Source organism: Xiphophorus couchianus, chromosome 9 (assembly GCF_001444195.1).
Source record: "Xiphophorus couchianus chromosome 9, X_couchianus-1.0, whole genome shotgun sequence".
Taxonomy (NCBI): Eukaryota; Metazoa; Chordata; class Actinopteri; order Cyprinodontiformes; family Poeciliidae; genus Xiphophorus; species Xiphophorus couchianus.
In genome coordinates this window covers 27,447,062-27,473,803 of record NC_040236.1, presented here as the reverse complement: position 1 = coordinate 27,473,803, position 26,742 = coordinate 27,447,062, and the positions used below count along the sequence as shown (strand labels likewise).

At 38.1% G+C, this 26,742-nt stretch overlaps 3 protein-coding genes and 1 pseudogene across 6 annotated transcripts in view; 1 reads left to right on the top strand and 3 right to left on the bottom strand.

Moving 5' to 3' along the window:
• The window catches only part of rabgap1l (RAB GTPase activating protein 1-like), a 118,189-nt gene extending 112,271 nt beyond the window's left edge, over positions 1-5,918 (top strand). For both annotated transcript variants that reach the window (XM_028026876.1, XM_028026877.1), the window contains 4 exons: positions 933-1,016; positions 1,107-1,178; positions 2,410-2,610; positions 3,190-5,918. In XM_028026876.1, the coding sequence (XP_027882677.1) occupies positions 933-1,016; positions 1,107-1,178; positions 2,410-2,610; positions 3,190-3,345 (513 nt within the window). In that variant the 3' untranslated portion in view covers positions 3,346-5,918. The remainder of the gene's footprint in view (positions 1-932; positions 1,017-1,106; positions 1,179-2,409; positions 2,611-3,189) is intronic.
• A 445-nt stretch (positions 5,919-6,363) lies between these two features.
• On the bottom strand, positions 6,364-10,322 carry LOC114150474 (interferon-induced protein 44-like). Of its 2 annotated transcripts, XM_028026879.1 has the most exons (9): positions 10,193-10,308; positions 9,852-9,929; positions 9,153-9,674; positions 8,739-8,787; positions 8,164-8,359; positions 7,923-8,075; positions 7,669-7,840; positions 7,478-7,578; positions 6,364-7,391 (listed from the first exon to the last, which is right to left on the bottom strand). In XM_028026879.1, the coding sequence occupies exons 3-9, from the start codon at positions 9,631-9,633 to the stop codon at positions 7,197-7,199; spliced, it is 1,347 nt and encodes a 448-aa protein (XP_027882680.1). In that variant the 5' UTR covers positions 9,634-9,674; positions 9,852-9,929; positions 10,193-10,308; the 3' UTR covers positions 6,364-7,196. The 2 variants fall into 2 exon arrangements, with proteins under 2 accessions (XP_027882680.1, XP_027882679.1); XM_028026878.1 differs by lacking the exon at positions 9,852-9,929 and having other exon boundaries at positions 10,193-10,322.
• A 2,180-nt stretch (positions 10,323-12,502) lies between these two features.
• On the bottom strand, positions 12,503-17,267 carry LOC114150475 (interferon-induced protein 44-like; annotated as a pseudogene).
• A 915-nt stretch (positions 17,268-18,182) lies between these two features.
• LOC114150684 (tubulin alpha-1B chain-like) lies at positions 18,183-26,238 on the bottom strand. 2 transcript variants are annotated; one of them, XM_028027281.1, is made up of 7 exons: positions 26,117-26,238; positions 25,148-25,370; positions 24,911-25,059; positions 23,871-24,825; positions 19,960-20,061; positions 19,712-19,860; positions 18,620-19,618 (listed from the first exon to the last, which is right to left on the bottom strand). In XM_028027281.1, exons 1-7 carry the CDS (start codon positions 26,117-26,119, stop codon positions 18,638-18,640), a joined length of 2,562 nt encoding a protein of 853 aa, XP_027883082.1. In that variant the 5' UTR covers positions 26,120-26,238; the 3' UTR covers positions 18,620-18,637. The 2 variants fall into 2 exon arrangements, with proteins under 2 accessions (XP_027883083.1, XP_027883082.1); XM_028027282.1 differs by lacking the exons at positions 23,871-24,825; positions 24,911-25,059; positions 25,148-25,370; positions 26,117-26,238 and adding an exon at positions 20,949-21,096 and having other exon boundaries at positions 18,183-19,618; positions 19,960-20,182.
• Between the last annotated feature and the right edge of the window lie 504 nt (positions 26,239-26,742).

Sequence of the window (26,742 nt, the reverse complement as noted above, 5' to 3'; positions counted from 1 at the left end):
AACTAATTTTTATTCTTTAGCTTTTCCATAAGGCCTTTCTGTTTCAATGTGTGTTTTATTCTTATGTGTTTTATCTGTGTTTTATTAATACTGTACAGCATTTTGGTGCAGTTAATATGTGTTTATAAAGTGCTTTATAAATAAAATTAACATTAACATTGACATTATAAAGCAATAACCCAAGGTGGGTGGTGGCAGCACCATGCTGTGGGGATGTTTCTCTTTAGCTTCAACAGGGAAACTGAGTTGACGACAAGGTGGAAGAGCTAAAGAGTCAGGTTAGATTCTGGGGTGGAGGCTCACATTCCTGCAAACCTACATATGCATCTCCATGTGTTTGAGTGGCCTAGTTAAAGTCCAGACATAAATATGAGACACAATTAAATGAAACCCTCCATTCATACTTACTGAGCTTTAGCTACTTTTGCCAAGAAGAATGGGGAAAAAATTTCAAGATGGTTGAGACAGAAGGTGGTTCTTTAAAGTTTTGGGTCTGAAAAGCAAGTACCTGCCACACTTTACAGATACAATATTTATCAATAGCAAATTACAAAACCAGCTACAATTTCCTTTCCTCTTCACAGCTGAAATTACTTTTGATAATAATTTTTGCGAGGAACTGTAGCAGTTGAGTATCGATTATAATTGACTGGTCACCCTCTGTCTGATGTTTCATTAAGGGAAGTTTTTATTCTCTGTGGTGAAAAGAAGACTAAAAATCTAGAGGGGAGAAAAATGTGTCAGATAAACTATCCTTTAATCTGTTTAATTTGTTGATTTGTTACAACTGATCAACAAATTTAACACCAATAAATAAAGTTTCAGTACTTAAAATCAGTAAAAATGGAACATCTACTGTTGAATGAGAGAGCTAATCTTTTTTGTTTTGGGCGGTTTCAGTTTTTTTCTATTCACTCCTTTGTCTCCATTAGCTGAAGGAGGTTTTCAGGCGGGAACTGGAGAAAGCAGAGATGGAGATCAAGAAAACCACCGCCATCATAGCTGAGTACAAACAGGTAACAGGACAACCTTGTTTCTTTCATCTTATTTTCCAAATGTTACTTGTGCAACACCTCTTCCTCTTCCTTTTCCTCGCCTCGTTTCAGATCTGCTCCCAGCTGAGCACCAGGCTGGAAAAACAGCAGGCGGCGACTAAAGAGGAGCTCGACATCGTCAGGGTGAGATTATGCACGGCCAACGCACAGATGAAAGCTACGAGACATTTAAATTTCAGATTTAAAAAAAACAAATTGGCTGACTGGGACAGCGAGGATTTTTGTGAACCATCACAGCAACGAGGAGCTTGAATGCAGAAATAATCCCACACAAGCATTTAGTCCTCATCTAACAGGCGCTGGGAGGCAGCAGACTTTTTAAATTTGATTCTTAACACTTTAATGTGTTGCAACAGTGGATCACACTGATGCACTGCAAAAACACAAAAACCTACCAAGTATTTTCAGTTTAGTTTCTAATTCGCTGTGCGAAAACTAACTGACGAGTAACTGTTTAGCAAGACATAGGAGCTTGTTTTGAGTAAATAATTCCTTAATATTGATTTAAAAAGTATTTGTTCCACTGGCAGATTATTTGGTTTTAACATGGATAAAACATATTGTTATAAATTGTCAGTCAAACTTGCACTTATTTATCAACATTAGGGAATTATTTACTCAAGACAAGCTCCTATGGAGGCCTGTCACAATAACAAATTTTGCTGGAAGATGAATTGTCCCGGAAGCTGTTGCAATAAGCAATAATCTCACTGTTTTGAGACTATTTTTATGTAATATATAATGGTAATGGCAAAATAATGCAACACATTATCAAAGAGCAATAAACTTTACATTCAAATGAGCATTTATCACTGGAACTTGGAGATAATTTAAATAGTAAAAACACATCAACAAAAACGATAAATAAAATGAATTATGTAGTCAGTCAGTGTGAAGAAAATTGTCCTTCAAAAAATGGCGAGATGAGACCAAAGCATCAAACTGAAGAGTTTTGTTGTCCAGTTTTTGGTTAAAAAAAAAAGAGAACCATAAATCATTCAAATGGAAATTCTTGAGTTTGTTTTAATTTATGATCATTTATGATGCAATTAATTGATTTATTGCTTACTGCGGCAGGCCTACTCCTATGTCTTGCTAAAAAAGTTACTTGTAAGTTAATTTTGTCTTATTTCAAGTGCACTAAGACATTTGTACTAGAAATACTTGGTAAGATTTAGTTTTTTTGCAGTGTAAGTTGCATATTGTTGTTTCCTGATTTTGTACAATAAATATTAATTACAGGTTGAAGCTGTTTTTCTCTGCATCTTTTGTCTAATCTCCCTGCTTTGCAGAACTTCTTCACCTTTTTTACACCAGCGCTATAAACAGATGTGTTGTTTGTGTCGCTGTGCAGAATAAAGTGATGAGCTGCGAACACTGCAGAGACCTGTTCAGCCCTGTGGGCTCCCTGCAGGCTTCGTCCCCCGGCGGCGACGGGACGTCCAGCGAGCCTCTGGACGAGGAGAAGGACGGGCTGAAGGAGCAGCTCAGGCAGCTGGAGCTGGAGCTGGCTCAGACCAAGCTGCAGCTGGTGGAGGCAAAGTGCCGAATCCAGGTGAGCAGAACCAAACTTGCTTAAAATAATTGCTGCCGGAGGCTCAACAGGGAGAGAAGAAATCTATTTTAAGAAAAGGGATTTAACTCTCTCCTGCAGTGCATCATTGTTCCTCACTGGGACAATGAGGAAAAATTAAACGGAGGGCGAAAAAACAAACCTTTTTATGTTTATTTGCTGACGATTGCTGCTTTAGCAATAAAAATCCTCAAATTAGGTAATTTTCTTTCGGCTGATATTTACATGTGAAGCCGATCTTATCCAGCTTCACATGTAAAGCTGAAGACCACATGTAAAAACTGAGAGACCTCTTAAAATGATCAGTTTCTCTTATTTTACTTTTTATAGGTATATGTTTGAGTAAAATGAACATTGTTCTTTTATTTTATGAACTACTGATATTTCTGTGAAATTCCAAGCAAAAGTTTAGTATTTATTTGCAGAAAATGCTCGTTTTTATTTGTTTGCAAATTTAATAAAAAATAAATTTGCATCCATAATGAAACAGTAGGAAGCTCGGCCAGGGTTCTGGTTCTGTTCTCTGCCTCTGTTTACTCTGTTCCTCTCTCTGCGCTGCAGGAGCTGGAGCATCAGCGGGGCGTCCTGATGACTGAAATCCAAGCTGCTAAGAACTCGTGGTTCAGCAAGACGCTGGGCTCTCTGAAGAGCTCGGCCTCCTCGTCCTCCAGCTCCATGTCCCAGACTCCGTCCTCTCCGAAGGACGGGCCCGCCTAGCCGGACCTCCACCACTTTGTCCCCCCTACATTCCCTTGCAGGATGCACACTAGCGTTGCGAACAAAGGCTGAAGAAAGTAGTGAAGGAGAAATGCAGTATTCCTTTTTTTTTCAGTGGTTGGGAAAAAATTAGCTTCCTTAAATTGCGATGAAGAGGAGGAAAAGACGTTCTCTGCTCTACAGCTACACAGTCTGGTGAAGGTGAAGTCTGAAATTAGTTTAAAGTTAACTTGTCACAAGCACCTTAAAGGTCAATTAGCACCATCTTGTGGACAGTTGTTGCTATTGCAGAGAAATAAAGGGCAGGACTTTTCTAGTAGCTGAAACTTATACCACAAAATAGGAAATGATTTTAAATCCATCACAATAGTTTTATACATCTACCATTATAAACAGAAACACCCAGCACTCTTAAAAAAGGAATACTGCCTACTGTAGTAAATTAAAATATCACACAAGTTGCAATTCTTTATAGTAATATAACGTAAACAATGTTGTCTTATAAATATGTATAACTAATTGTTGACTTTTTTTATTTTAAATAATCTTGTACAGTTCCTTAAAAGAAAAAGACACAGAAAAGCTCTTATATTTCTTTTCTACTGTTTGGAAGTTGAATCTCATCTCTGTAGATGATGATGTAAGCACAGTGTGTGAGGGATCGGCTCGGGTCCAAACGCAGAGGAGCCAAAAAGTGACGACCTGCAGAGAGTTTCTGCTCACCCCGAACCGCATTCAACATGTTTTCTGCTCTCAGAACATTTATTGTGCAAACCTTTTACGTTTGGCAACTTTTAATTATTCAATTTGACTATTTTTTCATAATTAGCACTTAAAATGCTAAGTTTAAAGCATCAAGTGGCCAAATTTCTTTCAAACATGTATATAACAGCATCTGTTAAAAGTTAGTCTGGGAGCCTGTAGGCATTGACCATTATGGGTCTCTTAAAACATTGCAAAAAGTTGTACGGTAATCAAAAAGTAGATTGTGATCAAATCACTTTTATTTAAAACAGAAACACATCGATTCTTCTTGCTGTTGCTAAAATAATCTCACATTTTAATTATTCCAGTTGTATTCTGTAGTATCTAATCTTATTTTGATCCATTAATATGGAATACTTGCTAATTTTTTAGAAAATTATCTTTTTTTGCTATTTTGCTCTTTAAAGAGTTGGTATTAGCTGATTAATTAGTTGGGCTGTTTGCAGTTGTAGCCAGTCAGCTGCTTGCCAATTAAACTCTCAAAACAGCAATACTTCAGTAGGAGTGATAGGTGGCGCTATTCTATTTCACTTCAGGACTGTTAAAGTTTTGTGCAACTGGAAATTATTCAAAATTGACAAACGTGTGGATGTTTTGTCTCGTTTCGTTGGATAGTTCAGATTTCTAGAAATGATTCATAATTTCTAAGCAATTTTTAGAAACACAAATTCAAATATTGATCTAAGAAAATTTATCATTGTCATGTGAAAAAGGCTTTAAAACCTTTTAGCTGGTACCTAACTATTGTAATCCACAGTAGAAAAAGCAAAACTTTCCTTGCAACATCTTTATTTAAGCTAAAATTATCAACATAAAGCCAGAAGCTCCAAACAGCTGAGCATCCAGATTATCATTCATCTGCTACTTTGACTAATTTATCCCCAGGTAAACATATTTTATCTCATGATATTAATAAGCAAAATGCAGTTGCAATATTGCTGTCATTGCCAAATCGTCCTGAAGCCGTCTGGTATGCTTGTGCCAACTTCTTTAATTTTTACACTTCTTTTAATTCGTCTGGTTAAAGCACAAAAGCAGAAAACATTTCATATTCAGGTATATGTTGAGGATGATTTTCTTGCCAAAAATGTAAATTTCGATGCACTTTAGCTTCATGTCAGAGAAGCTGCTCGGCTTTATTCCTCTCTCTGGGTGACACTGAAGTCGGCCTTTGGACTCGGACCAATCCCACGTGTTCGTTATGTGTGTGTTTTCTGTAACTCAAACGTTTGAAGTCGTTTCTTCATCTTCACGTTGCTGCCTTTTCTGTTGATGACTGAAGCAGCTTGCTGGAGAGACGAAAAGCCATTTGAGTATCTGAGAGCATCAGCTGTGCCATAAGAGCCTCTCCACGGTCTTCCTCTGCTCCGCGGACCGTCTGCACCACCCTGAACGTTACTTTATACCACAGATTACGTCCTAATCCCAGGATTCACATCACTTCTCCATGACATTCCTGTTCTTGTCGGTCTGTGAGTGGAAGTGGTTGAACCGGATGGAGAGAGCCCCCGGTCTGTTATGTGCACTAACCAAACGTGGATATTTTAAACACTATTTTAAGATGTTTGTTTTTATCTCATGACTGTTGCTGAGAAGAGATCGGCCCGTTTCTAATCTAATTCAGTTCATTTCAGAGACCCGGAAGCAGCAGATGAGTCAGATTAGAGGCGGCTGTTGTTGTGTAGTTTACAGTTTGTTGTTGAGATCTCAAGTCTTGTTACAGACGGCTCCTCAGCTGGTCTGACTTCACTGTTTCCCTGTACAGAAACTGTTTCTGCTGCATTAATAAACTTCAGTTTGTTCATGAAGTCTCAGCTTTTTATTGAAACAAAACACTTTGAACATGAAGCAAAGCCTTAAACCAGGTGTCGTGTTGACCAATCATTTTTCCATCAGTGGCTGCATTTCTATTGACCATAAAGTTGCACAAATTCAAAGTACGAAAATTAAGCAATTTTTTTAAAAAAAGAAATTTTTCAATAAAATATATTTTACAACTCCAATGAAAACTTCAACAGCCAGATGTCACTACTGCCGAAAATGACGAAGAAGACAGGAAGTAGTAGGAGGATGGTTTGTTTTTGCTTTTCTGTTTCCACCAGACCTCTCAAAGAATCACACAGTTCGTAACAGTATATTTTTAAAAATAAACAAAAAAAAGCAGTTTTAGATAAAATTAGGTGACAGGGCAAAATATTTTAAACTATTGATTTTATTACAGTTTCTCTCAATAAATATCAATAATTCCAGAGATGATTTCTTAACATTTTTATTAGCGTATGCATTTTTTCCCATCTTGTATAAACTGACACTTGCATGCTTGCATGTAATAACTCAAATCTGTCTCAGATTGTTTATTTTAACTCAAAAAAGCATAAGTAAGTAAACTGTAAACAACAACACCTGGGTGGAAAAAACAAAGATACAAAAGAAAAAATAGAGTAGTCATTCTGCAACATTCTAGGAAATCCAGGAAAGTCAAATATCAGCAAATCTTTACACATGTAAGCTATGATATCTTTACTAATTAGATTTTACTTCAGTTTCATGCCCACAGATATATTAGCTGTTTTCCTGGAGTTTAACAACATGCATGTTAAAAAATCCGTCCTGCATAAATGTCCTAAAACGTACCGAGTCACCAAGACAATTAAGGTAATAAATCTATCTGGAGCAAAAAGAGACTGATTTATCCAGACTCACTGTAGTGAACAACTTTCTGATTTCCTATCTTTTTTGGATAAACTTAAATGTTTCAGATTATGATTACAACATAATCTACAACCAAACCTGCAGAATAAACTTTTAAAACATCATGCCCCGATTTAAAGACGTTCAAGAACCAACAAGAAACAAAATCATTATCAGACTGGAGTTGTAAAGTCATTTCTAGGTGGGATTGTGGTGAAACTTCCCAAGACTCACAAAAAGAAATGCTTGCAGTTGTTGCAGTCACTCTGTATAAGGTAAATATATTCAGCTGCATTTAATATGTAAAACTCAACAGTTGTTTTGGATAAATGCATAAATACTGACACACCTGGACATGCGGATAAGTCTGAGCTGTCAGGTTTTAATACAGATTCTTAATCGTGGCTTTCGGCGCTGCTCAGTCGGTCGCTGAGGTCATCAAAGTAGTTATCGACGAATCGGAGCATCTGGACGACGGCGCTGAGTAGCAGGATGTCGCAGTTCAAGTCCAGCTCCAGCTCCCCGCTGTAGTTCTTGACTGGAATAACGCAGGACAGCGGCACACCCACCCTGACGCTGACATCCTGCATCTGGACCACACAGCGGTTCAGAACAGTTTTATCAAGCTTAGCATGAACACAAAGAGTAATTTCTCTAGAATTAAAAGAATCCTCACTAAGTCCTTGATGTATCCGCTCTTGTAGATGTTTCTCAGATCGTCTTTCACCAAAGGACAAGCTTCATCCACTTTAGTGAGCAGAACCAGCTGAGGAATCCCTACAAACATTTCCAACATGCTGTAAAAAACTGAGCTTAAACTTCTTCAACTTCATCAGTAAAAGTGATTCAGTGACAGGTTCTACTGACCCAACAGGTTAACCTTTCTGCGGATAACTTCCATCTTCTCCTCCAGCTTTGGGGGCATAATGGAGACCTTGCTGGCATCAATAACATAAGTCACACAGTGGATCTTGTCTTTGACGGCCGGAGACTTGCGAAAGCCGTGAGACTCAGCATGAAGAGGAGCAGCGGGGTTGAACTGTCGACGTAAATGAAGAATGTGTTAAATTTACTTCATGTAACACAAGTTATGCTTCACAAACTGTAATCAAACATCCCACCTGGTAACAATTCGGCATATGTCCCTTAAGGATGCTGCTGATGTCCTCCACATCAAGCCCCGCCCCTTTGTTGTCCTCCAGGCCCATGGTGTCACACAGGATGATTGGCAGGGGTTTGCCTTCTCGTCCAGCTTTCACAGAGTAGGATCGAAACTAGAAAAGATTTTTAAAATATATTGTTGTAGATTTTTTTTCTGAGACACAGGAAACTATGTACTGTAGATGAGAAGCAGAGTCAGACCTGAGTGGTGAGGCTGGTGGAAGAGCTGCCAGCGATGGCCTGACTGGTGACATGGCCTCTGAATACAGAGTTGATGGAGTTGAAGAAGCTGGACTTTCCGGCTCCGACCTGTCCAATGAGCAAAACCCGAGCCTGGGGCACAGAACTGACTGTGGGTTTGTAGGTTTTGATGGTGTCCATCAGCTCCGTCCTCTTCCTGCAGAGAAACATCAAAATACTGAGAAACTGCCAACAGTAAACCTGCTGAATAATCATTTTAAGCATTGTGATAAAAATGTCCACATATATTGTGTTAATAATGCTGTCTAACCTCTAATCTTCTCTAACAAATTTAGAATATTTTCACAGAGCAACTGGATTTAAAATGACATTAAACACATTTGGTCTTTGTTTACTTATTCACTGATTTCTGAAGGCTGATTGTTGCACTGAAAACTTATTATGGGTATCAGAGTAATGGGGGCTTAACACATGCATGAATAACTTTCAAGATTTTTTTTACAAATAAATTTTAACAATTTATGTTTGACAAAATGTTTAAAAAGTTGAAAGGGAGTAAATACTTTTACACTTACCCAGATTCCCAGACCACAGTCCTCCATGGCTTCTCAAGTTCAGTGGATTCTGGTAAAGAGCAGCATAATTTAATTTTAACATCCTCAGTTTTTGCCTTGTAAACATTACTTGTCCAAAAGAGTGTGTAGATATTATGTAAATTCTAATTTTAAACTTAGTTAAAGAGATACAGCCCTTTCAGAGCTCAAATAATGCAAAGAAAACAAGTTTATATTAATTTAGAAACAGCAATACTAATATTTTAACTCAGGAAGAGTTCAGAAATCAGTATTTGGTGGAATAACCAGCAGGTTTTCAATGGGGTTCAATGCAATGGGCTCTTCATTATTTTCCAGAGCTGTACATACAGTATATGAGAACTTCTGTTTTTAGATTTTTGACAGTGAAATGTAATTCTTTCACTAAGGACTCACCCTCCACCTGGTAAACTTCACATTCAGTCAGCTTCAGGTCATTTCCATGCATTTCTGCAGCATTGAAGTTGTAATATTTCCCCGGAGCGCTAAGAGTAACTGGTTGGTTGGAGTGGACAAGAGCAAGTGCATGTCCGAAAAAAGGACCAGAGTTCCCATCCATTAAGAGTGCATATGGAGCATTAGTACAGGGGTATTTCTGCAGTTTTCCACCAGTAAAACTAAAAAGAAAAGCCTGGTTATCATTCACCCACTGTCCAGTCTGACTGAATGGTTGGCTGGTGTAGCCTCCAAACACATAACCAGTGGTATTGTATCCCACAGACACAGTGGGCGCCTGGTTGTCACATCTCTGGTGGAAGGCAGCACCAGTAAAGCCGTGGACGGAGGCTTTGTAGAGCAGCTTCAGTTTGACATTTCCCAGCTGAGAGCAGATGGTTCTCTGCTGGTTCCTGGAGAGCAGTGGGTTCAGAGTGGCCATCTGAGCTGCTGATCTCAACTTTTATAAACTCAAGTTTGAATCTGCAACATAAACACACAAATTACATCAAAACAAAATTAATAAAATATATTTCAGTATGTGTAATGAATTTATATTTGAGTGCCATATTTGGAAGTGATTACCAACATTTTTTTACTTTTTATTTATTTTCTTTTTTACTGAGATACATCTGTACTCTCATAAAATAACCACGTTACCTCCGAACTGCAGCTTAATGTCTTGCTTTCTATCGTTTAATAACACAGAGCGATACGTTTTGTTTTCTGGCTGCCTGACTGAAACACAGGACATAAAAACAACAATAATTTAATAAATATATATTAGGGACCTGGAGAATAAATCCAGAACAGGCATTACGACAAACAGACATTAGGATAAACATTACGTCTTAGTGTCTGTTGATGTTTGATACTGAAGCTTTGGATTGAATTTATGGTTTAAGCGTAATTTAATAAATCACACAGGAAGACAGTAAATGTGACAGTGGAGCACGGATACATTTATACATATTTAAGCTCAGTCATAGTTTAAGACTTACCTCCTTTATATTCTGCAGATATTTGGTTAAAGGCAGGTAAACAAACCAAAGGCTGAGCCTCGCTGCTCGCAGAAGAAATGAAACTTAAAAACTCATACTTCCTGTACTGGCCCCCTGGAGGCCATAAAAGGAATTACCTAAACTCATTTCACTACATGACGTAGAGTGGGGCGGCTCCTAAAAGAATAAATATTTGTGAAAAGATTACTGAGGGAGAAATACATACATTAAACAAATTTAATATTTTTTGAAAGATGCAGATTCTTCCTGCACCACTATTTGAAGACAGCAAGTTTGAGAGTTGATTTTGAGCCCATCTTTAATTTGGCTCATTTCATTTGAAGAACTGAAGCTGCCAAATAATTAGGCACAACCTTATATAGCGTGGGCTTCTTTATGCCGCACTTTTCCACATTACACACATCACCTGCCATGCTTAAATCCAGAGCATTCAGGTTTATCCAGCTTGAAGTTAGAAAATATGCCTAAAAGTTACGATATGATCAAAATACTCACTTGCTTGATAATTGTGCACATAGTGTAGATACAGAAAAAAAAACATTGAAACAGGCTTTAGATAAGACAAAGCACAACCTCATTGATTGCAGTGAATCTTATTCTATTAGTTCTAAATGTTTCTTTGTATTATTATCTTAAAAAGTTGATTTCTAATCATTTATCAGGTTAGGCCTTTAGGTTAGACTATTCTGGTTCTCAAGATTAGCTTTTGACTAGAGGGCCTATAGACAGAACAACAGTTTCTTTTAAATGTAACATAGTTTTATGTTTTGTCCCCGCTCAGATAAATTTAGAGAAATAAAAATATGCAGGTCATTCTCCAAACTTGTGGAAAGAATGAATGCTCTTTTCACACTTTCATTTTCAGTCAAACTACTGTTTCTTTTTTGTTCCTCCTCTATTTTCAGATTTCTGCTGAATCTTTAGTTCACATCAAATTCAATTCAAATCCAAAGATACTTTATTGATCCCAAAGGGAAATTAAATGGTGTTGTAATTCATATTCATTCAAATTCTTCAGAGTTATAGTGATGGCAGGAGAGATACACAAGTGCACGCTTGTGTGCATAGACAAGTGTCTATGTACACTTGTGTACACTTGTGTATGCTTTTGTATTTGCGTTGCAGAGACACAAATATAACTGGGGAGAAACAATTGTAAGCTACTATAAGTTACAGCTATTTTCACTACCAATAAGGAAATAAGTCTAAAAATAAATGTTATTTCACCAATGTGAAACTGAAACATTAGTGAAATAATGTTTATAACGTCTAAATATTTCAGCGTAAATGCTAAAAAATAAGCAGGATTGTTGATGTTGTGCACTGCCCTCCCAAAACTGTCTCATGAAGAGGAGGGTCAGAGTTGTCCATAATGTCCTTGACTTGATGTTATGAAGAATCCTTCTTTGCATAATCATCCAGTCGTTCCCAGAACAGAACCAGCCTAAAATTGCATTGCCTTGCATACAATAAATATATTTTTCATTTATTCCAGATTTACTGAGCTGCCTGCCACCATGGCTACTTAAAATAATCACCTCATATTACCCAAACACTTAGTTGCTCTGTGTCTGAGACTAAATTAAATCACATAAAGTAAATGTACAAAGGTTGGAAACTAGCTTTGATGCATATAAACTCTCAGAGATTTTGAGTGATAAACTGTCATCCTGCTGTGATTAAAGTAGCTACATCATCTCAGAAACACCACCAACTTGGCTCACACACATTATTTGTTTAAATTCATCAATTTTAAAAATATGCTTATTTATTTTTAACATCTGTAAAATTCTAATATTCAGTGACTGTAAAGCTTGATACACGCAGCCATTTCATCAGTTATTTGTGATTCATCATCTTAGATTCCTGTATTTTGCAGCTAGTTAAGCTACTTAGGAGATATAAGGGCTCTCACAATTTTACACAATAAAAAATGTACAATACCCTGGTTGCATAACATGAACAACTTTAAACTATTGTTGCTGTTCGTAGAAAATTAGATAAAGTTTATGTGGTGGTTTTGAAATATTTATTGCCCTTTCCAAACATTTTTCCGACCAGTAGAGATCCCTGTTAACCACAAACAAGAATAAAAATCTCAAGCCAGCATGAAATAATCATGATTAAGAAACCAGCTGGAAAAAATATACACAAGTAACAAAAATTAGACTTTCCTCCAAAAAAAGTTGAAGAGTAACTTAAATCTAAAATGTTTTGAAACAAGTGAGAAAATAAAATGTTTTGTACTGAGTTAGTGTTGTTAGCCAGAGTTGTAAAAATAATCCGGTATTACAAAAATAGCTTTAAGATTTAATTGTTGCTCCAACAATATGTTTTGTTACAAAACATTATTTGTCAACGAGTCTTGGCCACAGTAAGACTGATGATGAGATGAGAGCAGACACAGCTTAAGCATTTTAAAACATTTCTCTCTGGACAATTAAAAGAAATAAGAGCTGCAGTAATTATTTTATATTTATTATATACAGTATATTACATTTTTGGCTTTCTAAAATTTTAAATGTAATAAAAATATGTGAATAAATGGTGGTGTGTTTTTTTAAAAGAGCAGAAGGTGTCCAAAGTTTTGTTTATATTTATTTTCTAATGCTCCCTCCACTTCCTGATAATATGAAGAGCATTGAATCTGGGCAGATATGGTTATCTATAAGAACCCTCACTCTTTGTTTTGAAGGTTCCCAAGTTGGTCGCTGATCTCATCAAAGTAATTATCAGCAAACCGGAGCATCTGGATGACGGCGCTGAGCAGCAGGACGTCAGAGTTCAAGTCCAGATCCAGTTCCTCTACGTAGTTCCTCACTGGAACAATGCAGGACAGCGGCATGCCGAGCTTAGTGCTGGCCTCCTGCATCTGGATCACAAAGCACAAACTCTTCAACTCACATTTTCACAACTTAAAACAAATAATCTGATGAAACATTTACTTGTGTGCAAACACTCACTATCTCCTTAACGTAGACACTCCTATAAATGTTTGTCAGATTCTCTTTCACTAAGGGGCAGGAGTCATCAACCTTGGTGAGTACAACCAGCTGAGGAACTCCTGGAAACAGAAGCAGATATGAAACCGATGCAGGTTTTAAAGATCTGTTGAGACATCTGGCTAATTTAAACATGGTGAAACTCTGGTCACACATACAACTGAAGGCAGATATTTACAATCGGCGTAAGACGACACAACCTGGTTTCTCCTCAGTGACTTTAAATCAGAAAACCATCCTGCTTTCAGTCAGTTAGGCTTATCCAAACTATTTCTATTTGCTAAATGCCAGAATGATGTGAAATAATTTTGTTTATTGTCTTCAGAGTTACATGTTGACTTACACTAACATTACACTGGTCAACAGCCTAAAAATTATCTGGGGTTTTTCAACTGTTTTATGGTCATTTCGATGAGCTGAATTCAAAAATCACATTGGTTTTGCTCAATCAGGTCAACTTTCTGAACTATGGAGCAACATGAGCATCAAAATGCATGACTTGTTCTCACATCTGGATCGGTTTCCTGAGAATCTGGGATCAATGAGTGATGAGCAGGGTGAGAGATGAAGATGTAATGTTCAATTTACATGTACTTAAGTTAGTGTTTATTATTCAATTTACAGAAACACACTCTGTTAGAAAAAAAAATTCTCCTAAAACCTTTTTGGATGAGAAATATTAATGGAAATGAACTGATAATGTCACAAAAACGACATCAATTTAGTCAGAAGATTGTATTTCTCTAAATCAAATTAGAATAAAAACCTGACCTGATTGAGAAAAATGGATGCCAACTTTGGTGCAAAGTAATCCTAATACAGTTGAAAAAACATAGACAACTTCCAAAAAATGTATTTTTGTATTTTACCTTTAAACAATTTGTGAAATCCCAAATGATGTCATGGCATCAAATTCTGAAGCATCTGAGGTATGTGGAGCCATCAGTGGATGCATTTCAGGGCGAGACATTAACCATACTGATCACTTTAGTGACATCATAGGAAAATCAATAGAAATCAGGAGGATGACTTTAGACCTCCTCATGAACAATATCCAGAGTTCTTGAAGAGGACCTATTCATCATTTATACCTCAACAGCATCATCCACCTACACTGAGACACAAAAAACAGGTTCTATGTTTAGAAATAAACATATTGTATGTTGGCTGAATCTAGTGAGTTTCACTCTGATACACTAATGGTGCTTTCCAGTAAAGTGAAACCTCTGGAGATGATGATGCAAAGAAGGATTCTTCATAAAATCAAGAAATTCATGGACAACCCTGATCATCCTCTTCATGATTCTGTCTTGGGAAAACAGCGTCTTCAGTCAGAGGCTTCTTCAAATTCACTGCAATACAGACTGCTACAAGTCTGGCAACAACCATAACCATCTACAATAATTTTTTGAAGAATTTTAATCACCGTAATATAAGTTACAACAACATTCAATTTCCCTTTTGGATCAATAAAGCATTTTTAAATTTGAATTGATACAACAGCACACATCATTTCACAGAGGCAGAACTCCTTTCTACTGACCCAACAAGTTGGCCTTTTGTCGGATGGCCTTCAGCTTTTCTGCCAGCTTCTCAGGCATGACAAAGACTTTGGTGGCGTCAAGGATGTATGACAAACAGTGGATCTTCTCTTTAAGGTCTGGAGACTTGCGATAGCCGGAGGTGTCAGGATGCAGAGGTTCAGACGGGTTGAACTGAAAAGACAGGGCCTGTTTACATTAGCTTACAGCACCTCTGAATACAGAGTTGATGGAGTTGAAGAAGCTGGACTTTCCAGCGCCGACTGGTCCAATGAGCAAAACCCGAGTCTGGGGCACAGAACTGACTGTGGGTTTGTAGGCTTTGATGGTGTCCATCAGCTCCGTCCTCTTCCTGTACAAATGTAGAAATAAAATAACAAAAAGAAAATTGCTAAAAACTTTGAGCATGCACATTGAATCTTCATACTATTTTTGAGAAATCATTTGAAATTGATCAATAATGGACCATAAACCGTTCACAAAATATTCTGTAATAAAACAGAAAATATATTATATTTTTGGATGGATGGAATATATATTTATTGATTTTAAAAAGTTATTTTTATTTAATTTCTTGGCAGCTAATTCTAACTATAAGCTGCTATCCATAATGACAAATCACCACTGGGCTGGGCCTAATAAACAGAACAAAAAACAATCAAAACCACAGAACTTTAACAAAAACTGTGAAGTGAAGTTACTCACAGTGTATAAAGTATCCAGACATTTTAGCAACACTTCACAATAAACTTACTCAAGTAAAAATTACAAGTACAGCATAGTAAAAAATACCCAAATGTAACTGATTACTTCACAACTCTGGTTTTTATATAGGTGTGTGTGTCTCGGTCTTACTCAGGGTTCCAGGTTAAAGTCCTCCATGGATTCTCTATTTTAGTCGTTTCCTTTGGGGTCACTGTTGAAAAGCAAAAAAAAGATCACCATATAAATATGAAAATGTCCACAATAACGTAATATTCAAACTAGTAACTCACCCACCACCTGGTAGACTTCACACTGCGTCAGGTTCAGGTCATTGGCGTGCGTCGCTGCTGCGGCGGGTTTGCTATCACTTCCGTTAACCAGAACTCCACAACCAGCAGCACCGCTGTCAGCCATTTTATGAGAAGTGGTAGAAAAGCCGTCGCATGAGGAAAAACATTCTGGAATAATAAAAAAAGAGCTTAAGTAAACATAAAACATGTAATTGCAAGTCAGGGGGTAACAAATATGGAGATTTTGGACTTATGCAGTGTCAACATACGCTTAACACCAAGGAGATGTTTTAAGTTTATGGCAGGCCATTGGCCATTTGTCGATATCTTGAATTAAAGCTTACATACAAATTAATTGCAGGCCTGATGTCATTTATACAAGTCAGAATGTAATTAGAGATATCTCAAATTACTGATACATTGGTCATAAACCAATTTCAGATACCTGGAATGTAGGTGTAGGGCCGGGGTCTGCAACCTTTACAATCCAAAGAGCCATTTTTACCCTCAGTTGAGCTAAAGTATAATTTAGGCCCACACATTTTGCATGACTGCTTGGAAAAAAAGGCAATTTATAATTGATGATAAATATCTACTAGAGGCTACTATATAATTTTTTATGTCTGTTTTCTTTTTGATTGTAACCCTTTAGCAAATAGAGGATGGATACATTTTCTTTTATTTGTTGTTGACATTCATGGAAAATATGTAAATATATTAAAGCAGATATTTGCCAACCCAAAGACAGTAAAAGATGTTTAAAAAGTATTTTTAGTGTCATTTTGTTGTGGAAATCTAATGCAGTACTTCCATGAAATAAACCGACATGCATTTATCTTATATCTTATATCTACTATGCATGTTTACAAACAATAGTCTTTATAATTTTTAAGCTCTTTGTGGAAAGTCCATAGAGCCACTTGCGGCTCTGGAGCCGCAGCTTGCAAACCCCTGCTGTAGGAAACCCGATATTATGTTAAAACGGCCTGCCATACATAGTCACTAAATACTCACTGTTATCCATCATGGGGTCCAGTACCGCAGTGGTCGAGTCCAGTCCACTCTCCATTTTAATGCTGACTGGTCGCTTCCCATAAATGGCGTCCATTTGCTCGAACCACTTCCAATGTTTCAGGCTGTTCGGACCACTGCGCTTCCTGTTCTCCTTGATGGTCCGGTAATCACTTTTCATTTTTTTAAGCTTATCTCGGCATTGCCTTGATGTTCGCTGGTAGCCGTGAGCGGCCAACAGCTGGGAAATCTCTCTGAATGTTTTCTCGTTCCTAGTCGCTCCGTCTAGATCCCTGTGGATCCTTTCCTGACCCACCAAGCACAAAAATGTCTGCACCTCGCTGTTGGACCACGGTATCCACGACACTACTTCCATTGTCTTTAAAGCACAATTAACGCCTTCTGCAGGTTTCCACAGATGGCGAGTCTGATCCTTAAAGGATCGGATGGAGTGACGTGTTCTGACGTCAGGGTTTCAGCCCGACTCGGCTCGCTTATGGCTCTTCTCAGTTCGGCTCCACTCGATTAACAAGTTATGGCAAGCCGTTATAACATAAGTTATTATGCGGTGTTCCCCGTTTCAATCCAGGACTTTTAAACTGGTTTACAACAACAAAAGATCAACAAGCACCTTCACTTTTTACTTCTAATCGTAAATGATTAGCTGTGTGAAAAGTAAAGCCAGTTTAGTTCAGAATTCAATGTGAAAGAAATTCTTTTACAACACTTATCTTTAAACTACACTTTCTTGTTTTATTAAGTTGAAAGTTTATAACAGACAGACAGGTTTGGTGACAGGGAAGTTCTGACAGTCTCCGTGTTCTCTGTTAATTTTATTCCCACTAACAGCAAACTGTTTAATTAAGTGAATATCAATACAATTAAAAGTAAAATGTATTCTTTTTGTTATTTCACAAACTCAGAGAATCATGTTTCACTGTTTTTAGAATACTTTAATTTGGCTAGGGATCAGCACTTTACCCACTATAAGTAAAGCATTAAAGCATTGAGAAAATGACTGTAATAGTTTAGTAATTTTTTTACTATAAATTATGGTAACCCACAGAATTATGCTATAAAGTATAGTAAGTTAGCAGTAAATGAATTTAACTTAATTTTGCAATACTATTATTACAAGATTAAGTTTTTTTATTATTGTATCTGACATTCATGCTTTCATCATATTTCCATAAAAATAAACTAGTATTTACTTGCCAGACCATAATCCTGTGGTATATAATGATTAATAATTTAATTTATTTGTGAGAATTTAACCATGAGCTATAGCAGGTCCCAATGGGGTTTTTTTTTGTGGAAAACATAAATCAATTAAAACATTTTGCGGAGAAGATTTTAATGTTTATATTTTATCTGCCCTATTCATAAAAGAGCAAATGAATGAAACAAACTCAAATACTTAGTTTTTAATTTTTATTGTTTAAATACATAAAAAAATTTCAATTCACAATACAAACCCTGCATGTTCTGCAAAGGATTAAAGCAACTCCCTGTTAACAGGCACAGGGCAACAATTCAAACAATTTACAAAACAGAAATAGTCTTTGACTATTTTCACATGTTAAATCTAATTTAATAAGGTAAGAGAGAACTTACTACTGAAATGACTTAATGTCTTTTCCTATTCATTCACAAACATGTATTGGATAAGCAACAAAAGTACAATGGGTTTCTTCCTAGAAATGGGAATGCAAAGTTAAAAACAAACATAAGTATACTCCAATCATAAATATCCCCCTACAAAATTGGTTGTGCTCTTTAAAAATATTGTACTTGAGCACTAAAACAGCAAGTAGAAAAACATCAGAACAGAACGAGAAAAACTTTAAAAAACAGAACTTGTATCAGGAGGCCATTTCAATATTCCCCTCCTTCTTCCTCACCCTCCCCTTCAATAGAATCAGTTCCAACCTCTTCATAATCCTTCTCCAGTGCAGCCATGTCCTCCCTGGCCTCGGAGAACTCTCCCTCCTCCATGCCCTCACCCACATACCAATGAACGAAGGCACGCTTGGCGTACATCAGATCAAACTTGTGGTCGAGCCGAGCCCAGGCCTCTGCAATGGCCGTGGTGTTGCTCAACATGCACACAGCCCTCTGGACCTTGGCCATGTCTCCACCAGGAACCACAGTGGGAGGCTGGTAGTTGATGCCCACCTTGAAACCAGTGGGGCACCAGTCCACAAACTGGATGGTGCGCTTGGTTTTGATGTTGGCAATGGCAGCGTTGACATCTTTGGGCACCACATCTCCACGGTACAGAAGGCAGCAGGCCATGTACTTGCCGTGGCGAGGGTCGCATTTCACCATCTGATTGGCTGGCTCAAAGCAAGCGTTGGTGATTTCAGCTACGGTCAGCTGCTCGTGGTAAGCCTTCTCGGCAGAGATGACAGGGGCATAGGTGACCAGAGGGAAGTGGATACGTGGATAAGGCACCAAGTTGGTCTGGAACTCGGTCAGATCCACGTTGAGCGCACCATCGAAACGAAGAGAAGCCGTGATGGAGGACACGATCTGACTCATCAGTCTGTTCAGGTTGGTGTAGGTGGGGCGCTCGATGTCCAGGTTCCGACAGCAGATATCGTATATGGCCTCGTTGTCCACCATGAAGGCGCAGTCTGAGTGCTCCAGGGTGGTGTGGGTGGTCAGGATGGAGTTGTATGGCTCCACCACGGCTGTGGACACCTGCGGAGCCGGGTAGACGGAGAACTCCAGCTTGGATTTCTTGCCGTAGTCGACAGACAGGCGCTCCATCAGCAGGGAGGTGAAACCAGAGCCAGTGCCTCCACCAAAGCTGTGGAAAACCAGGAAGCCCTGAAGACCATTACACTGGTCAGCCTGAAAACAGAGAATGGTCGTCAGAATCCACATCACACAAATTTACTTTGTCTTTTCAGATGATTTGAAATTTACTTCATTCCATGATCTTACCAGTTTGCGAATCCTATCCAAAACAGGATCGATGATCTCCTTTCCGATGGTGTAGTGCCCACGAGCGTAATTGTTGGCAGCGTCCTCCTTACCACTAATCAGCTGCTCAGGGTGAAATAGCTGGTGGTAGGTCCCAGTGCGTACCTCATCTATGGAGGGGTGGAAAATAAATAGTCACACATTAAATAAACTTTAATAAACACATCAATTGCTTCATTCAATGCTCTCCAGAAAGTGGCGAGACTTACCAATGACAGTGGGCTCCAGGTCCACATACACGGCCCGGGGGACATGCTTTCCAGAACCGGTCTCACTGAAGAAAGTGTTGAAGGAGTCGTCTCCTCTTCCCACTGTCTTGTCACTCGGCATCAGACCATCTGGCTGGATGCCATGTTCCAGGCAATACAGCTCCCAGCAGGCATTGCCAATCTGGACTCCAGCCTGACCAATATGGATGGAAATACACTCACGCTGGACAGGAAGAAAAGATTCATTTTAATATTCAACACAGATAAATCATGTCATCTATCATCAAAGTGGGAAACTAAACCGTTTTAAAGCTAACTGAATCGATACATAAAGGGCTCATCAATAAATACTCTATATCACTTGGTCAGTCACCTGATATAAAACATTTGATGAACCGTTTATAATTTTATACTTCAAATATTAAGAGCTTTGTCAAAAATCTGGCTGTGAAAGAGCGGGCAATCTAAATTGCCCGTTAGCGGGAACTAAACGTTTGCCTGAAAGATGAATGTTCCGTTATGTCAGTTGGGGAAACTTCTCTGAGATAACCGAAAACCAGCAAATAAAAAAGGGAGCAGATGGACCAGTTTCTACTAAAAAATTTCTTTTACTTGTTTGTTTTGGTTGGGAGTGGGAAGTATATCCCAAAGCATCAAGTTGTCCCAAAGGAAAGACATTTAAAACAAAGACTAAAGTACAACAACCGTTAGGCTAACTGTCAACCAACGACCAACTGCAAAAAAAAGTTAGCGGTTCGTTTGAGGCATATTCACGATTTTAACCTCAAAAAGTAATAAAATATCCCTCAGGCAATTTTTAAATGAATTTACATCTAAAATTGGGTTGAACATTTCTGGCCACAAAACCCTGGATGATAAAATGCTATTTCTGTTCAAATTAGCGCGCACATTGGGAGAGTTAAAATCAGTTTTCGATTGCCTTTCCTTTCTGAGAAAAATTAAAATGGGAAAAGCTGAAATATTCTTACCATTTTACTTTATTTTCTGGACGTGCAAGGACGAAGCAGAAATCTAGAAAGGAGAAGATTTTCACGGCAAGACGACCTTCGGCGGCTGCTACACAACTGCTACAACCGTTAGTAGTTGAGGGCGTTTGAGTTGACTGGATCATACCATTTTCTGACAGCTGAGGGGTGGTCTTGGTTTTAATCATTTTTAATTTTCCTAACAACTAATACAAAATTAATCTGATAATAAAAACAGTGAAAATATTTATTAAGTAAAATAAATATAATTAGTGATCGTTGTGGATTCACAGTAGATAAATAAATAATTACATGAATTCCCCCCTCCTTATTTTCCAGAGGGTCACACTCACAGCAAAGCCGTTGTTCCCAATCCAATCCAGTAGGCGGCGGAAATGCACCTTTACGCTGATCTCCAACTAAAAAATATAACTTCTAGTCACGTTAATTTAATTAATTACTTTTGAATACATATCTTTCAATTCCACTTCCTTTATTAAGTTGAAAGTGTTACGTGTCCTAGCTTCCAAACATAACAGAAGGTCTCTAAGATACAGATACTGAGTCAAATGCACCCAGGTGTGCTACATATAAAAAACAAATGTATTTTTATCTATCCTGATCTGAATAAGCTGATGTCTCAATATTCCTGAATTCACCTCTAACACAACTGCAACCTGAAGCTGGATCAGATGAAAATGACGTGTTCTAAAATTATTTTTAATGTTCTACACAAGTACACAAAAGTTATTTGATACAGCCAAGCAGCACATAAATGTATACATGAAGTTCCTCAGCAAGGCATGAAAAGTTGGAATGTTGCTTTTGACAAACATTTGTGCAGACGTCCATCTTGGAAATCTGAGGAGGATTCTGAAAGCATCTTGATAGGATTTTGCAGTTTCTTCATTGTAGCTTACACCACAGGTGAGCCGTGTTAAAGGAGGTGCATTAAGTCCGAAAAAAGGACACTTTAACCTCATCTGTACACATGCTAAATTTATGTGCCAACATATTAGCTGCATGTACAATTTACAACTGTCACTTCACATCATCATCATCATCACAGATATCACTCCTCAGAATATGACCTAGATATTTCACATCATTCACCAAACTCAAAACTGTATTTGCTAAATAAAAAGGAAAATTCCTATTCTGATCCTCTTTAGTTGTAGCAATAATAACAACACTTTTTAGGATTAAACATGATCCCAAACTGGACTCCACATCTAGCACAGATCTTGAATAACTGTTGCAGGCCAGCACTGTAGGGAGACAAGAGGACCACATCATCTGCGTGCATTAAATGGTTTACAATATGGTTACCCACTATACAACCAGAAACCTTCAAATCCCAGAGAATACCAATAATGTAAAGTTCTAATTAAATATACAGGGACCACTCAATTCTGTAATTTAACAAACAATATATGGTGGTTAAATCTTTCAAAAGCTTTAGATGCATGTTAAAAATACATAAAAGCTGACGTGCTCTGTCTCTTATATTTACTTAGTTTCCTTCAGTGAGTAAATACAGAAATCAGTATTGAGCTTACATTTAAAATCAAATTGATTATTGGTTGTTGTTATACACTCTTGAAGTCATTCTAGCAGAATATGTTCCAAAAGTTTAGACAATACACTTGGCAAGGTGAATGGTCTATAATTATCAATATATCTTCCCGGTGTTTTCTTCTTCAATGTTCTAAAAAACTATTAATATGAATAACTTTTTTATTCATTTCCAAACCCCATTTTTGTATATTCTGTAACACATATATAAAAAGAGGCGTGTATGATTTTGTGTAATTTTTTACATTATTTGTCTTTGATGGCATTTTCCGATGAAGTAACGTAATTTGACATCCGAACGCACTGACATTCGCCACAAGTGGGCAGCATTACATTATACCATGATCAAATACACATAGTTGAAATAAACAATCACTTTTAACAAGACGATCAAGTTAGATTTGTTGTTTTCATTCACTGGGTGAGAAATGATTCCTAAATATTATATGTTATACTGAAGCAACAATAAAAGCAAAATAATAAAAAATATAAAATTTCCAGTGGCATGTTAAGTTGCCATCTGGAGCAACATATTGGTAAATTTGCCTGGTGCTGTCCAGAGAGTGTTTTTGTTAATGACTAAAATAAGTATGAGAATGTAATATGTGAGCAAGCACCTTCTGAGTCATTACTAAGCCATAGTCAACATTTTATGTTTCCCAGATGCTGCAAAATGTTCTTAAATTTAATCTTGTGCTGGCAAGTTCACTTTGATCCAGTCATGTTTGTTCTGTATAAATATTGATAAGATGTGGAACAAAAAGATTAACAAACATTATAATATTCACATTTGTTGTTCATTTATAAGTTAAAATTCATGAATTTGAGAAAAAATATAGGTAAATATTTGAATGCTATTTGACTATTTTTAGTTAAAATAACAGAAAATAAATGTTTTTGGTTAATTACCCATTTAATGAATTCTCTATTGCTTGCAAGCACTAGAGAATGTTGTGTTTCAATTCCTCATAAGACTCCATCAAAAGATGTTGCTTGTTTGGTTTGAGATATGATGCACGCAATTTACCCATTGTAGTCTCAATACATCTGTGATCAATCTCATAGTCTCTTAAAGGAGTCTATGCATCTGCATTCACCTGAATTACTTAGCCTCTGTGCAACAAAATCCAGGATGAACTGATGAAGCCTGGCTTTATCTCTAACCCTGGATTTCTGAAACCTGCTTTTATGAAACAGCCCTGAGAAGTGGAAATACAAATTAAGACAAACATTTCAAAATACTTGACTGCTAAACGGCAAGAGAAAAAACATCAGAACAGACCGAGAAAGACTTAAAACACAGAACTTGTATCAGGAGGCCATTTTAATATTCCCCTCCATCTTCCTCACCCTCCCCTTCAATAGAATCAGTTCCAACCTCTTCATAATCCTTCTCCAGTGCAGCCATGTCCTCCCTGGCCTCGGAGAACTCTCCCTCCTCCATGCCCTCACCCACATACCAATGAACGAAGGCACGCTTGGCGTACATCAGATCAAACTTGTGGTCGAGCCGAGCCCAGGCCTCTGCAATGGCCGTGGTGTTGCTCAACATGCACACAGCCCTCTGGACCTTGGCTATATCTCCACCAGGAACCACAGTGGGAGGCTGGTAGTTGATGCCCACCTTGAAACCAGTGGGGCACCAGTCCACAAACTGGATCCCACGTTTAGTTTTGATGTTGGCAATGGCAGCGTTGACATCTTTGGGCACCACATCTCCACGGTACAGAAGGCAGCAGGCCATGTACTTGCCGTGGCGAGGGTCGCATTTCACCATCTGATTGGCTGGCTCAAAGCAAGCGTTCGTGATTTCAGATACGGTCATCTGTTCATGGTAAGCCTTCTCGGCAGAGATGACAGGAGCGTAAGTGGCCAGAGGGAAGTGAATACGTGGATAAGGCACCAAGTTGGTCTGGAACTCGGCCAAATCCACGTTGAGCGCACCATCGAAACGAAGAGAAGCCGTGATGGAGGACACGATCTGACTCATCAGTCTGTTCAGGTTGGTGTAGGTGGGGCGCTCGATGTCCAGGTTCCGACAGCAGATATCGTAGATAGCCTCGTTGTCCACCATGAAGGCGCAGTCCGAGTGCTCCAGGGTGGTGTGGGTGGTCAGGATGGAGTTGTATGGCTCCACCACGGCTGTGGACACCTGTGGGGCCGGGTAGATGGAGAACTCCAGCTTGGATTTCTTGCCGTAGTCGACAGACAGGCGCTCCATCAGAAGGGAGGTGAAACCAGAGCCAGTGCCTCCACCAAAGCTGTGGAAAACCAGGAAGCCCTGAAGACCATTACACTGGTCAGCCTGAAAACAGAGAATGGTCGTCAGAATCCACATCACACAAATTTACTTTCATCTTTCCAGATGATTTTAAATTCCATGATCTCACCAGTTTGCGAAGTCTATCCAAAACAGGATCGATGATCTCCTTTCCGATGGTGTAGTGCCCACGAGCGTAATTGTTTGCAGCGTCCTCCTTACCATTAATCAACTGCTCAGGGTGAAATAGCTGGTGGTAGGTCCCAGAGCGCACCTCATCTAGTGAGGTGTGGAAAATAAATAGTCACACATCAAATAAATTAAACTGAACTAATTCCAGTGCTCTCCAGCAAGTGGTGAGACTTACCAATGACAGTGGGCTCCAGGTCCACAAACACGGCCCGGGGAACATGCTTTCCAGAACCGGTCTCACTGAAGAAAGTGTTGAAGGAGTCGTCTCCTCTTCCCACTGTCTTGTCACTCGGCATCAGACCATCTGGCTGGATGCCATGTTCCAGGCAATACAGCTCCCAGCAGGCATTACCAATCTGGATGCCGGCCTGACCAACATGGACTGAGATGCATTCACGCTGGACAGGAAGAAAATATACATTTTAATCTGGGACACAGATAAAACATGTCATCTTGCATCAAAGTGCTCTAGTATGAACTATTATAAAGCTAATTGAATGGATACAAAAGGCACATCAACAAATAATGACTACCTAGACAGCTGGTGATCCTCCCTATCCCAATAGAATCAGCTAGCTACACTGATTTGATGAACCTCTATGCCCAAAATGTGGTTGTAAAAGAATTAAGGACTTCATTCTAAATTGCCCGTTGGCTTGGTAACCAAATGTTTGTCTTTAATAACAAAACGATGATTGGATCGTTACATCAGTTGAAATAACGTCTCTCCGTTAAACGGGCAATAGTAAACAAAAAGGGAGCTCATACGCCAATTTTTATTAAAAACATGTATTTTTTTTACACGCATCAATGTATTCCGAAGAGTAAGACATATTTGACAAATATTAAATGCTTACCAAAGTCCTTTAACAGTCATTAAGGTAACTGTCAACTAACGGCTAACTGCGACTGAGTTAGCGGTTGGTTTGAGACAGTGAAAAAATTATAATAAACTATCCCTCTGACCATTTTTAAATGAATTTACATTTACAACAGGGCTGAAAATAACTGCCCATAAAAAACCTGGGTAATAAATTGCACTTTATGTTTAAATGAACGAACAAATTTGGAGAGCTAAAGTCATCCCAGTCTTCGATTCCCTCTCTGAGAAAAGTTAAAATGAAAAACGTTGAAATATTCTTACCATTTTTCTGTATTTTTCGGATTTGCGAGGACAAAGCAGAAATCTATTAACGAGTAAATTTAGAGGAGGAAGGCCTTCCACGTAACTACAACAAATAGAAGAGCCGTTTGTTGTTGTGAGCGTTTGGGTTGGCTGGATCATACCATTTTATGACAGCTGAGGGGTGGTCGTAGTTTTAATAATTTGTACTTGTCCTAACCTTAATAAAAAATAATATGATAATAATAACAATGATAAATACTTATAAAGTGAAGTAAATACAATCTATGATCGTTGAGAATTCACAGTAAATAAATAAACAGATAAATAATATAACTGTATGAATCCCCCCTACATATTCTCCAGATGGTCACTCTCCCACTTCAAAGCCGCTGTTTCCCAATCCAATTCAGTAGATGGCAGTAATGCACCTTTACGTTGGTTTACAACCAAAAACCATCAACAGAAATAACGTTCACTTGATTCAATGTGAAAGAAATGATTTTGGAATAGTTATCTTTAAACTTCACGTCTTTGCTTTATTAAGCTGAACCTTTTGGTCACTGGCAATGTGCGTCTTCTCCTTTAGTTTTAATTCTACTAACAGCCAATTGATCGTATAATTATATTAATATAAATTAAATTAA

Bases quoted from the DNA above. Each gene is read 5' to 3' on its own strand.
- LOC114150684 (XM_028027281.1), bottom strand. The intron at 20,062-23,870 runs GTGAGGAAGATG...GTGACAAGACAG, and splicing joins TGATTCTATTGAAGGGGAGG to TGGGAAGAGGAGACGACTCC. The intron at 19,619-19,711 runs GTAAGATCATGG...CTCTGTTTTCAG, and splicing joins TGGATAGGATTCGCAAACTG to GCTGACCAGTGTAATGGTCT.
- LOC114150474 (XM_028026878.1), bottom strand. From the start codon at position 9,633: ATGGCCACTCTGAACCCACTGCTCTCCAGGAACCAGCAGAGAACCATC. The intron at 8,076-8,163 runs GTCTGACTCTGC...AATCTTTTCTAG, and splicing joins CCACCAGCCTCACCACTCAG to TTTCGATCCTACTCTGTGAA. The intron at 7,579-7,668 runs GTCAGTAGAACC...AAATGTTTGTAG, and splicing joins CAGAAAGGTTAACCTGTTGG to GGATTCCTCAGCTGGTTCTG.